This window comes from Protopterus annectens, chromosome 6.part0, assembly GCF_019279795.1.
Source record: "Protopterus annectens isolate FY-2018-M chromosome 6.part0, PAN1.0, whole genome shotgun sequence".
NCBI lineage: Eukaryota > Metazoa > Chordata > Ceratodontiformes > Protopteridae > Protopterus > Protopterus annectens.
In genome coordinates this window covers 177,774,435-177,786,825 of record NC_056737.1, presented here as the reverse complement: position 1 = coordinate 177,786,825, position 12,391 = coordinate 177,774,435, and the positions used below count along the sequence as shown (strand labels likewise).

Below are 12,391 nucleotides of genomic sequence, written 5' to 3'. Positions count from 1 at the left end.
TGCTTATATAGTTTTTTGGTGTAGGCTTGGACATTAGTGCTTGTTACAACTGAAGGGATGGTGGCTGTGAAGCTGCTTATACCTGACCTCAGGAGGCTGCAGTCAGCTTTGGAAAAGTTTTATTGTTTGACCCTGGTGGGGGTGGTCAGGGGAGATGGTGACTTTGAAAGTGATTGCTTTATGGTCGGATCCTACCAAGGAGGATGAGACTGTAGGGGTGCTACAGTGGCTACTCATGTTGGTTAGTACCAGGTCCAGGATATTTTCACCTCTTGTGAGCGTGTCAACCAGCTGATCCAATGCACTGGGACTGACAAAGTTGAGGAATCTCTGGGCATTCATGTTTGAGCTAGAATAGGTCTTCCACTCTATGGTTGGGTAGTTAAAGTCACCCAGGATCAGGGTAGAGAGTTGAATCTTGATGGATTCAAGTAAGTCCAGATAGTTGGAGTGGGCCTCCTGAGTCATGGTTGGGGGTCTGTTGCTATCTCTGATTTGAACCAGTGTTTTGTCAACAGTTAACTGCACCTGGAGTGTCTCCTGTGTGTCATACTGTTTGACCAGCCTGGAGGTGTGCGTGTCTTTAATAAATATTGAAACTCCAGCTCCTTTGGCTTTGTAACCCTCTGTTTGGGTTTTGAAAGTATGGTAGGACAAGTAACGTAGTAAGACTGGGGTGCTCTCCACAGCTTTGAACCAGCTTTCAGTGACTGCACAAATGTCAGCATATTCCAGGGTGAGGAATGTTTGCAATGCATGCAGTTTCCTGTTAAGACTCCTAGCATTTAGCAGCATGACCTTGAAATTTCATTTAGAAGAATTTTTCACGTTTGGAAGAATTTTTCACATTGGTTTTAACAACCTTTGCCAGCATGGCTTCTTCAGGCATAACACTACAATAGTAAAACAAGTCCTTTTTATATAGTTTAAAATCACATGACACATCAACTACTTAAACCAGTTTCTGCAATACCCCTTATATAGGGTTTTAAAGATATAGAGCCATTCAAGCCGGGAGGAATGTGTGCTCTCAAATGTAAACTCCACTGATATTCACTCATATCTGTAGCATGTACTATCCTCTCACCTCTCAGGGACTCATGATTAATACTTAAAACTAAGAGCTTAAAATCACGATTAGCTCCTTTCTCTGCATAATGCTTATAAAGTGCATTTGTGGGTATCTTCCTTTTAATTTTAGATAAATAGCTTCTGATATGTTCCTGATTTGTTTTGCCAATGTAATAAGCATTACATTGGTCACAAGTTGCTAAATATACTAATTTTCTAGATTCATAATTGCCATATACATTTACTTTAAATTCTAAAGCATATAAGGGATATTTGAATGTCTTACTCATATTAATATATTTGCAAAACACATACTGACCACATCTATACGTGTCCTCCTTAACTGTCTTCATATGTAAAAAAGTCTGTGGTTGTTCTTTGTAACACAGGAGCTGTTTCAGATTGGCACTACGTTTAAGTCAATAGTTGGAATGTGATGAAATTATACTTCTCATTTCTGGAATATCTGTAAGGATGTGGCAATGCCTGTTTATAATCTCTAACTGCCTTAGTATTTTTAATAAAATTTAAAACACACGTCGGCTCATTACCGTTCTTGTTTCTATTATTGCTCCCATCATTACACTCACAACAAAACAGTGGCTTTGCTGATGTGCAACATAACCTCTCGGTCTCCATAACAGCAGAATCAACATTACATACATTGTAACACCTACTCTTAAAACTGGATATCCATATCTGAGTCCAGACTGTTCATCCTAGCGACCTTCAGCATCTGATTTCTGACAACACTGTTGAAAATATACTGTGGCTGCATACTACTACAGTGCAAATAGGCATCCCCTTTAACAGGTTTTTTATAAGGCATAGTGTAAAATGTTCATTGATAAATATAGCAACATCCAGAAATTCTATCTTATCATTCCCAAAACATTTCTTAAATTTCAAAATGGACACTGTGTTAGAGAGATACTAAAAAAACTTCTCAAAACTATGTTCAGGGGGACTACAGCTCCTTCTGTTGGCAGTGCAGGGAAACTTTGTCCCCTTGTCAAAAAAAAAAAAAAAAAAAAAAGCTTTATAGGAAAAATAGTTTAAGAATGTGCATTTTAATAGGAGAACAGTATTACTTCTCAAAGTATATAATGCATAAAAAAGTACTACGGCAGAGAAATAAGTTAAGTGGAGGAGAAAAAGGTGTAGAAGACATGAGAGAAAACAAAGGGTAGGGCAAGAAAGTACGACACCAAGAAAATATGAGAATAAATACAGAAAGCAGTGAGAGGGAAAGAGAAGAGGAACTTGTTCTCTGAATCAAGGCTTTGTGGTGATCTGAAGACTAATCTCAGTTCTTCTGTTACTTAGCTTATATTTGGCATTGAAATGCTTAGTCAGTGGCAGATAGCTCAGAAGCTAGGTAAGAATATAAGACATTCTGCATGAAGCTCACAACCTGGTCCTGCGTTTCAAGATCCAACATTCTCATGCGTAATACAAAATGACTACTGTTGTTGTCACCACAAACCAGAAGATGGGGGGGGGGGGGTAATAGGAATTCAGAATATCACCACATCAGAGAGATGTGAAGGGATCATCTTGAGAGGAAAGGACAGGCAGGAAAAAGAGAGGGCACAGCCTACTACTTGGACCTCTAAAAGCACTTCTTCACAGAGAAGGTTATGGACTGATGGAATGGACTACCAGAATAGGTGGTGAAGAGGGAAGCCACAGAGATATTCAAGACAACATGGGACAGGTAGAGAAAGGTGAAGGTGACAGTAGAAATGGAAGGGACACAGAATGTTACCTGCACTTAAATACAAGGCTTATTGTCTCCATTTGCTGTGAAGCTATAGGAATACAACCGATTGAATAAAATCAATATGCTAATCTACTCAGCATCATGTTCTGTAATCTAATCAGGGTAAATGTTCAATCAAACCATCTGCCACTGCTTTCTGCAAACTGTACCACAGCTACTCCATTTGAGTACACAGCGGAAAAGGCAGCATGAAAAAGAACTGTTCCATTTCTTCTGGCATTATGGCGAAACCAAACAAAAGGAGGCCAGACATCATCATTTGTTGTGTTACAATAAGCACATTGCCATAGAACTGGTCTAGCTGAAATGGGAAAGCAAGATTTGTGATACACAGTCTGTGAAGTGGACATTTTGATATGATCAGACATGTCTCTCAGTCCAATAGTATAAATACCAGTGCTATTTGTTGTGGAGAATAAGTAAGGAAAGTGTACATTCTGAAGAGAAAGTGACCCCACCCACACAAAAAAGCAGGTATACTACAGTGCTAACTCTTACCTTTTCATTTTCCTGGTATTCCAGCCCTATTGTGTGATGTGCCATAGCAATAACTGTGATGATGAAGTACAAAAGTGCAAAGACACTGTGAAGCCAAACGAGACGATCCCTGTCAAAACATAACCATCAATAAATTAATAGGGTGAATAAGCAGGTCTTACAGGCACCTTCAGTCTAATTCTGCTACTCTTGTTCCAGTTTGATGGTTCAGATGTACAGTGGAGTCAATTCTCTCTCAATCTACCCTTATCATATTTCTGATTCGACTTGATGTGATATCCCTTCTCCTTTCATGATATGACAATTTAATAAAAAGTCCAAAAGCCGCATGCAAAGCCATATTGGTGTAAGCAGGTGCAGTAACCTGGATAAATGTAGGTGTGTGTATGTTTTTGCTCTGTCTGACAACTTGAGTCTCATATTTGTTACGTTTTATGTTTATGAGCAGCTTGTATACATTTACAAGAAAAACTATGTAAAAGTCTGCCTCTGAACATAAAAAGCCCTCACTGATTTTACTTTGTGAAAACCTATAAATTGCTCAGTTGAGAATTTGCAGCAGCTGCAGTAAAAAAAAATCGAACTACTGTTGAGACTTACTCCTTGGGCAAATGAGCTACTTCTGTGAAATCTCAACCTCAGCCACACAGTTGATGACATGTTTCAGCAAGCTATCTTACATATTCATTCTTTTGTTTATAGTTAAATGCATTTTTTGCTCCTCATTGCCTGCCAATTATCAACCCTCTTTGTGATCCACTGGCCTATTCATTCTCCATGGGACAAAAGCTGCTCAGGCCAATTTGTTCCCTGTAGTGTGACAGTCAATCACAGCAGACAGCAAATAGGTAGCCATTGGGGCTTTTTAGTGCTGTAAACCGTAACCATTTCCACTGTGGCTGACATGCATACTTATACAGTACATGTGAGGGCCTGTTACTCATTTTAAATTAATTTGTGCATGCTCCCATGCAGGGTCCCCAAAGGTTGCTGTACACAGCTTGGCAGTGTCATGCACATGTTCCCATCCCATATGTTGCATGCTGTGCACCTCCCTCCAGCATTTGCTAATACTGCAGCTGTCCAGACTTCCATCCTCCCCCCTAAGATAACCACTTCCCCCTCCCCACCTCAGCAGCTAATTAGAGACAGGTTATCTGAGTCACAGTCAGGGCTTTGACCCTCTACACTATGAACATGGGCTGTTTTTAAATGCTCGTCTGAAACAGACATTATTCTGCAGTGTACTTCTGCCTCAAATGCTAACATACAATGGAGTTCCACTCAAGATATGGAAAAATAATATTCTTATTGTGGTAACAGGCTCTGGCATCACACCTGGCTTGCTTGTTCAAACAGTAATGATAGTAAATGCCTTGGCTGTGTTCTATATGGAATTCTGACATACACTGCCCATTGGCACTTCCGCTGTACAATGATTTTAGCATATTTCTCCTTTCTGGAATTTGAACAACCATATCTGTGTAACTATGCATTAATTTCAACAGAGAGACACAACTGTCTAGAACAAGAGAATGTTCACCTCTTGATTTTTTATTTCTTTTGTACCTGACAGTGTTCTTTTCACATCTAGCTTGTGAAACGTTCTCTGCCCATCAGAATATAAAGTACCGAATATGAGTGGAATAACAACCTGAGTAAAATGGAATTCAGAAATTACAGTTGAAAGGAACTCCCTACTTGCCATTATATGTACTTTATCTTTGCAGAAGGCCAATTTTTTTTTACTGTGTTTAGTTATTTTTCTCTTTGCTAAACTGGTTACTGTGTTTAAACATATTAGACAGGACATAGATAATACAACTGCTGTAATTATACATGTACAGGAAATAGATAATACAACAGTTGTAATTATGGGTCTATATTAGACCCGTGAAAACCCTTTTCATCAAACAGCTCTTTGCCGAACGTTAACTGTCGAAATCTGACTCTATCAAACGGCCGTTTCAGCAAATTTTTTGTAGGGGAAAAAACGCTTAGCCATCATCGGGAATTTGCCCTTTTCCCCGCTGTAGTGTGATCTTGGAGTTGGGGTGTGGGGGGCACAGCCCCCCATGTTGGGGGCGTGGAGGGGTGAAGTCCCCACTTTGGAAGGTTTTAAATTTTGTGAAGTTTTGCGGTGGCCAAGTGTTTTTTGCTGAAATGGCCGTTTGATGGAGTCAGACTTCGACAGTTAGCGTTCTGCAAAGAGCCGTTCGCTGAAAGGGGTTTTCAGGAATCTAATATAGACCTGTAATTATACATGTACAGATAAAAAGTGCATGATGATAACTATAACATACAGATCCATTATAGTGCTATGAAAGTTTGTATAATAGCACAAATGACAGAAAGGTACTGTACAAGTAGCAAAACTTAAGCTGCACTGAAGACAGTTATCTGAGGTATATGCTGCCTGGCACTTTACAGTGGTGATTAAGATGCCAAGTTAACATTTTATACCATGGTACAAAACAGCTATCTATTCAACCTATCAGATAATTAGTCAGGAAAACTCGGCTGTAGATTAATTGCTTGGATTTCTACTACTGCAGTCCCATAATAAGCTATTTTTTACTCTTTTGATGAACTGCTTGAGAACACACGTATGTGCTGTTATTATGTACCATAACATCATGCACCAGGCACTTTCAGTGTGCCAAGTCTCTGTAGACAAAGTTCAGGCCTCATCCACTAAGTAAATAGAGCCTGCAAGACTGCCAAGAAAGGAAAAAATACAAGGATATAAATACATAACTGTCATACTTAGAGGGAACTCAACAGTAGCTGCTGTAGGAGCCATACCATCAGAAGAGGCAGCGGGAGGGTAATAAGAACCCACTGCAGAAGTCTGTCTCACAGATCATCTGATGTGCTGAGTACAATATGCTCTATTAGGTGGCGCAGTGGTGCAGCGGTTAATGCTGTCGCCTCACAGCAAGAGGTTCTCCGGTTCGATTCTCGGCTGGGGTGCCTTCTGTGTGGAGTTTGCATGTTCTCCCTGTGTTCGCGTGGGTTTCCTCCGGGTTCCCCCCACATTCTAAAGACATGCTTCTGGAGCATTTCTCCCCGGGCCTCCGCTGAAAACAGGATCTGTGGAACCTAGTCGTACTTTCCCGGTCAACAAATGTTAAATAAATAAATAAAAAAAAAAATTAAAATTGTGAGACCTCTGCATTGACTTAACTGATGAAAAGGAACACAAGCAGTACAACTGAACCTTTTATCAGACTTTAAGGTGAAAGGCCAAAAGAGGAAAGCTCCAAAGGCTAATAAGTACATCTGTCAAAGAAAGCCCAAAATCTGTGATCATAATCCAGATGATAATATTTGGTGAAGCACAGAACAGTTCCCCAGGTGGCAATGGCACAAATGCCCACAATGATGACTTTCTTGAAACAGGCACTGGAAGCAGTAATACCCTGTCAGAATGCCCTTTGTCAGCAACATTCTCCTATAGTTGGTAAGCTACTTGATGGCAAATCACAAAGTATTTAACAATATTCTTGGAGAATATTTTCTCAGCAACTGCCAGCCACTCTGTTCAATGAACAAAGAAGATAAACACTCATCACATCTCGTTCACCACATCATCTGCTTTGCTCTGTTAAGTAAGTAGGGAATTATAATTCTCCTAGATTCAGTCAGGAAAATATAGTGAAGCTTAGTTCAGATGTTGTTATTTTCTATATTTCCTGTGACTTGAACTCTGTGGTTTACTGTAAATATATATTCAGTAGTTTCATGCCCTTTTATTATTTATTATTAAATATATTTAAAACGTTTATTGTGGTTGGTTCTTTTAGAAAGTACTTAGCCTTTGAGAGTGCTTATATTTATTTGGTGACATTGTGTGGACCACTCCTGAAGGCCTATCTGTCTTGATCAACTACTACCATTTGTATGAGCATTAATATTACACAGTATAACTGGACACCCTTTGTTAAGGGCCTTAGAGTAGCTGACTGTAGAGTGTCCGGTGGCAGGGATAACTACCTTATAGTTTGGGCAGAAGGGGGCACAGCAGGTAAATCTGTGCCAGCCTTTCCTAGGTGTGTGTGCATAAAATAATCAAATCTCACAGTGTGTGTGTGTGTGTGTGTGTGTGTGTGTGTGTGTGTGTGTGTGTGTGTGTGTGTGTGTGTGTGTGTGTGTGTGTGTGTGTGTGTGTGTGTGTGTGTGTGTGAGCTACTTGAAGCAGGGAAGCAAAGCACTGGTTTCACAGAGAGGGTGCTGGAGGACTTGGCTTGGACTCTTGGCTGAGTACCTAAACCTACAGCTGTACCAGAGGGGACTCTTATTGGGGACCTAGAGGGGAACAGCTAGAGAGATCCAGACCCCATACTGAGTGTATTCCCTGTGTGCTCTTAAGGGGTGTTGTGCTTGGTGGAGAGAGCTGCATCTGGAAATACTGAGTGTATCCATTTGTATTCCAAGTGAACATCTCTTTCCAGTGTCAGTGGTGAGGATTCAGGCTCTTTGATTACTGGCCCAGAGAGGGGTCATCACAAACACTTTACAATGAAAGTGACTGCCCAGAGTGAATCAAATAAGTTTCCTTTGTGGATGCTAGACATGCTTCTGCTGAAATCCATCTATGAATTCCAATACCTCCATGCAGGTATCCTTTGGCAGCAAAGGCATGGTTCCTGGAGAATCATCATATAAAATATGACATGTGGTATGTGCTCACTGAAGGTCACTTGATGTGCACAAAGTAACAGAAGTCTCCTGTCCCCTTTAGAAACAAGCAGATGTGAGAGCAAAATCATTGATCTCTTTCTATAAAATGAACAATCTCTATTGCATCTCCAAGGAGTAGATTCTTAGTCTGTTCCAAGAGATCTGCGGAGAGAATCTATTCTCTGACTGGAGCCCTTTCTGTAGGAGGATTGCCAGGCTCTAATATGTAGCTGACCATGACCATTTAGAGAACCAAATGGCACTTGAGCAAGGCTCTCCATGCCAAAGCAAACTTGCAGAACTGTTCCACCACAATCACTACTAAAGACAACCATGGAGGTATTCAGGACTGTACTTACAGACCAGTAGGAGACAAATCTGTCTGACAATTGGGGGTTCTACGTCATCCTGTGAGGGGGTGACAGGACTTCTTGGAAAACTGTTATAGACTACAGGAAGCTGAGTGTCTGGGAGGTACCACAGATATTGCCTATTTCCCATTTTGGACATTGTTGATAAGCTGCTGGAGGCCTGCCTAAATAGAAACTGTAATACCACAGATACAGCCTATGATGAGAGAAGAGGAGAAGCCCACCAAAGAAGAAGGAAGAACAACACTAGAGAAAATGAAGTCATGGAAAGCAGCAGGCTCAGATGAGATCACAGCAGATATGATAAAGATGTTGGGTGAGATATGGGAGAAATGTGTCCTGAGGACACTCACAGAAGTGTGGAGAGATAGGCATATCCCAAATAACTGGAGAATAAGCATACTAGTGCCAGTGTTTAAGAATAAAGGGAACATTCACAACTGTAAGCAGTACAGAGTTATCAAACTCCTGTTACTTTGTATGAAAAGTCCTGCAGGGGGTGACTAATAAACAAATATGCACAGTAGTTGAAAGTAAGATGGGAAACAGGCAGTTCAAATTAAGATCATGATGCAGAACAAATGACCCAATGTTTGCAGTGAGACAGAAATTTGAGAAGAAGCTAGAGATGTGGAAAGAATCCAACTGGGCATTCCTATACTTGGGGAAAGCATATGCCAAGGTTCAAAGAAAGCTGAGCTAGACAGTCCTGTATTGGTTTGAAGTCCCAGAAACATTGGCAAAACTAGTGCAAGCTATGTACAATGACCCAACGACTCAAGTACAAACAGTGTTCAGTCTCACAGAGTTGTTCCAAGTGGGAGTTGTTGTGCATCAAAATTCAGCTCTAAGCCCACTACTGTTTATACTAGTGATGGACTAACTACATTAGCAAACAGGTCAGAGGGGCTAGATCAACAAAGTTCCTGTCGGCAGACAACGTGGCATTACAGGTAGCCTCTGTGCAAGAACTTCAGCAAAGGACAGGGGAATGGAATGCAAAACTGACAGCACACGGAATGAAATTATTTACATACAAGTCAGTTGTAATGGCAACAAATGGAGGAAATCAGAAGAAGCTAAGAACTGAGATAGAAGGGAAAATAGTGTAATAGGTTAACAGCTGGTTGAGGAGAAGAGAAGTCTGAATGAAGAGGTCAAAGCTAGAATCAGAGGGGATGCTGTGAGTGTCATGTGTAATATATGACAGAAGAATACCAAAGAAGCTACAAAGTAAGGTGCACAAAACAGTGGTGATAACAGTACTATTGTATGGTACAAAAACCTGGGCAGTAAAGGCAGAGCAGTTTGGAAAGCTAGAGGTGATGGAGATAAAAGTGATTGAGACAGGTGGTAGGATGCACACTGTGGGACAGATGAAAAAATAAGAACATAAGAGCAGAAGCCAAAGTAGCTCCAATTGCAGAAAAGGGCAAAGAGAACAGATTATGGTGGTTCAGGCGCATGAAAGCAGAAGACAATGTGGAGAAGAAAGATTGGGACAGACAGGAAGAAGGCAAGAAGAAATGAGCACATCCAGGAAGGAGGTGGATGGATTGTGTGAGCGAAGTCCTATGATAGTCAGACATGAGTGTCAAAGAAGATAGGAGATGGAGGGGTCTATATTATAAGATCGACGGTTGAAAATATCGAACAACTCATGGTCGACATCATATGGTCGATGTCTTCAAACGTCGACCTTATAAAAAGACAAAATAAAAAAAAAGAAAAAAGTACCCTAACGGGTTTAAGCAGGAGGGCAAGCCACCCTGCACCCCCCCCCCACACTCCACGGTACTTAAATATACCAACTTTGAGACTGCACTACATTGCAGTAAACAGAGATCTCCCCTTACAGAGATTTCCGTTTACACGCTCGAGATTCTGAGCATTCAATATTCTCGTGCCAACAACATCAGATTTTATATTGTCGGCTTTCGAGAATATAATATAGACCTGACAGGAGCACTGAATAGAGAGAGATGGTAACAGTTAACACAACATACCGACTCCATGTAGAAAATGGAAAAAAGGGGGTTGATGATGATGATTCTGGAGACACAAAAATGTTGTCATGCTTTTGGGGATGGGTTCAACCATGTCTGGTTTCTTCCATGCCCACCTTGAAACCAGGTCAACTAATTTGTCAGTGGGAGGGGACACCAAAGAGGCAGATGGGCCAGCCCCAAAAGTCTCAAGGAATACTGATTCCTCCTGGAGGGGGCATTGGTGCATTATCCCTTTCCTAAAGATCTGTTAGCTACAGTTTTAGAAAGTTTAAGTATAAATACATGTGAAGAAAAAGTAAAATCTACATTATTGTATAAAGAAACAGTTTTTATACTAAAGTATGATACTATGACACCTAGAGGTATGAATTCAGAATGCAATTGGAAAGTTTTTTTATAATGAATTGTATAATTATATTATTGTTAATTGTATAATTGAATTATTTTATTGATAGATATATATAAGATGTTTGAATGTTAGTTGATTGTATTCCCCTGGAAGGCGAAGGCCGAGGCGCTAGGGTCAGCAACTTGTGTGCAATAAATTACTGGAACTGGATCTATTGTCGTGATTTTTGGATTATTTCTGGTTTTCTAAAGTGGTTCTATATTGGTCTTTCATTATCCCTTCCCTGTTTGTTTGAAAAGTTCAAGAATCTCACAGAAAGAGACATCCTCAAGGGGGATCTCAAGGACCTCTCCCCTTCATTGAAATAAGTATCCTCAGTAAGGAACTCCTGTGGGAAGTCCATCTGCCTCCCCTTGCATAAAGGCTTCTGGTGACCCTCTCTAGCAGGACACTCGAGAGAGGACTGCAAATCAGATGGGGAGTCCACAATGTGAACTAGCTCAAGACTTTGGGGGGGGGGGGCTAGCTGTGCTGATGATACTGAATATGTTGAACAAGGACCCATATATCTCCATGGGGTCAAGGGCAGACCCAAGCAGGGAAAGGAATCTTGGTTTCTAGAGTGAGAGAGCGCTCTTTCAAAGGTCTTGAAAACCAAAGCTGAAACAGGTCTTGAAGCTATCCCAGTAATATCCAAGGGTCCTGACAGTGGCAACCTTGGTAACCCATCTGACTCAGCTCAGAGACCGAAGCTTTTGCTAAACTATCAGGGGAAGGGATGTCTCCAACATCTTAGGCGTTCACTTAGACCCTCTGCAGCCAGTGTCAATACTACTGTTTTGAGACTCATAGAAGTCCGAGGCACTCAGATTTGACCCACAGAAGTCCGAGGCACTCAGAGTTGACTGAGTCAGAGGTACTGTTGGCAGTGATGAAGTCCAAACCTTCAGATCTGATGTGGGCAAACCCTTGGCTTGCCTGGATTCAAATGGCCCTGGCTCTAAAAGAGGAACAAATTGAGCAATTCTCTTCCAAATGAGATGGTCCTAAACAATAAACACATTTGGAATGAGCATCCTGTTACAGATCTTGTGCCCACATGCCACACATTTTTTGAAACCTGATAGTTTCTCCTCCACAACTCCCTAAGAAAACCTAGACACGGGCAATAACAAGAATAACAACAATACAACAACAGACACAATATAACTGTAAATCTGACTTATTACAAGAAACTACCAAAAAAACATCAATAACTCACAAAGAGAAATGTAAAACCTAATGGGCATAAGAAATTTTTTTATATATTTATTAATTGGGGAGGTTAAAAATGGCTAAATGAGAGAATAAATAATGTCTAAACTGTCCCCAAAAGGGCTAGATAATAAGATAAAACCACTTAGCTTCACCGAAAGCACTGAGCCTGGACACCTGCGTCCAAAGCAAATAAACGGCAAATGAGATCAGAGGTAACTTACCACAAGGAGGGGAATTATGGGTAAGGGGAGGAACCCGAGTCTTGGATCCAAAGTCTGAGAGTGGCTAATGTTGGATACAGGACAAATCCAATAATCTATTTGTTGAGGAATGGATGGAAGAGACAACACTGGATCTATAAGTTATTCAA

The 12,391-nt window shown here is 40.8% G+C and overlaps 1 protein-coding gene across 1 annotated transcript in view; it reads right to left on the bottom strand.

Annotated features, from left to right (window-relative positions):
• The window catches only part of TMEM63C (transmembrane protein 63C), a 2,716,247-nt gene that overhangs the window by 864,536 nt on the left and 1,839,320 nt on the right, over window positions 1-12,391 (bottom strand). The window contains exon 11 of the mRNA XM_044073895.1: window positions 3,353-3,461. Within this exon, the coding sequence (XP_043929830.1) occupies window positions 3,353-3,461 (109 nt within the window). The remainder of the gene's footprint in view (window positions 1-3,352; window positions 3,462-12,391) is intronic.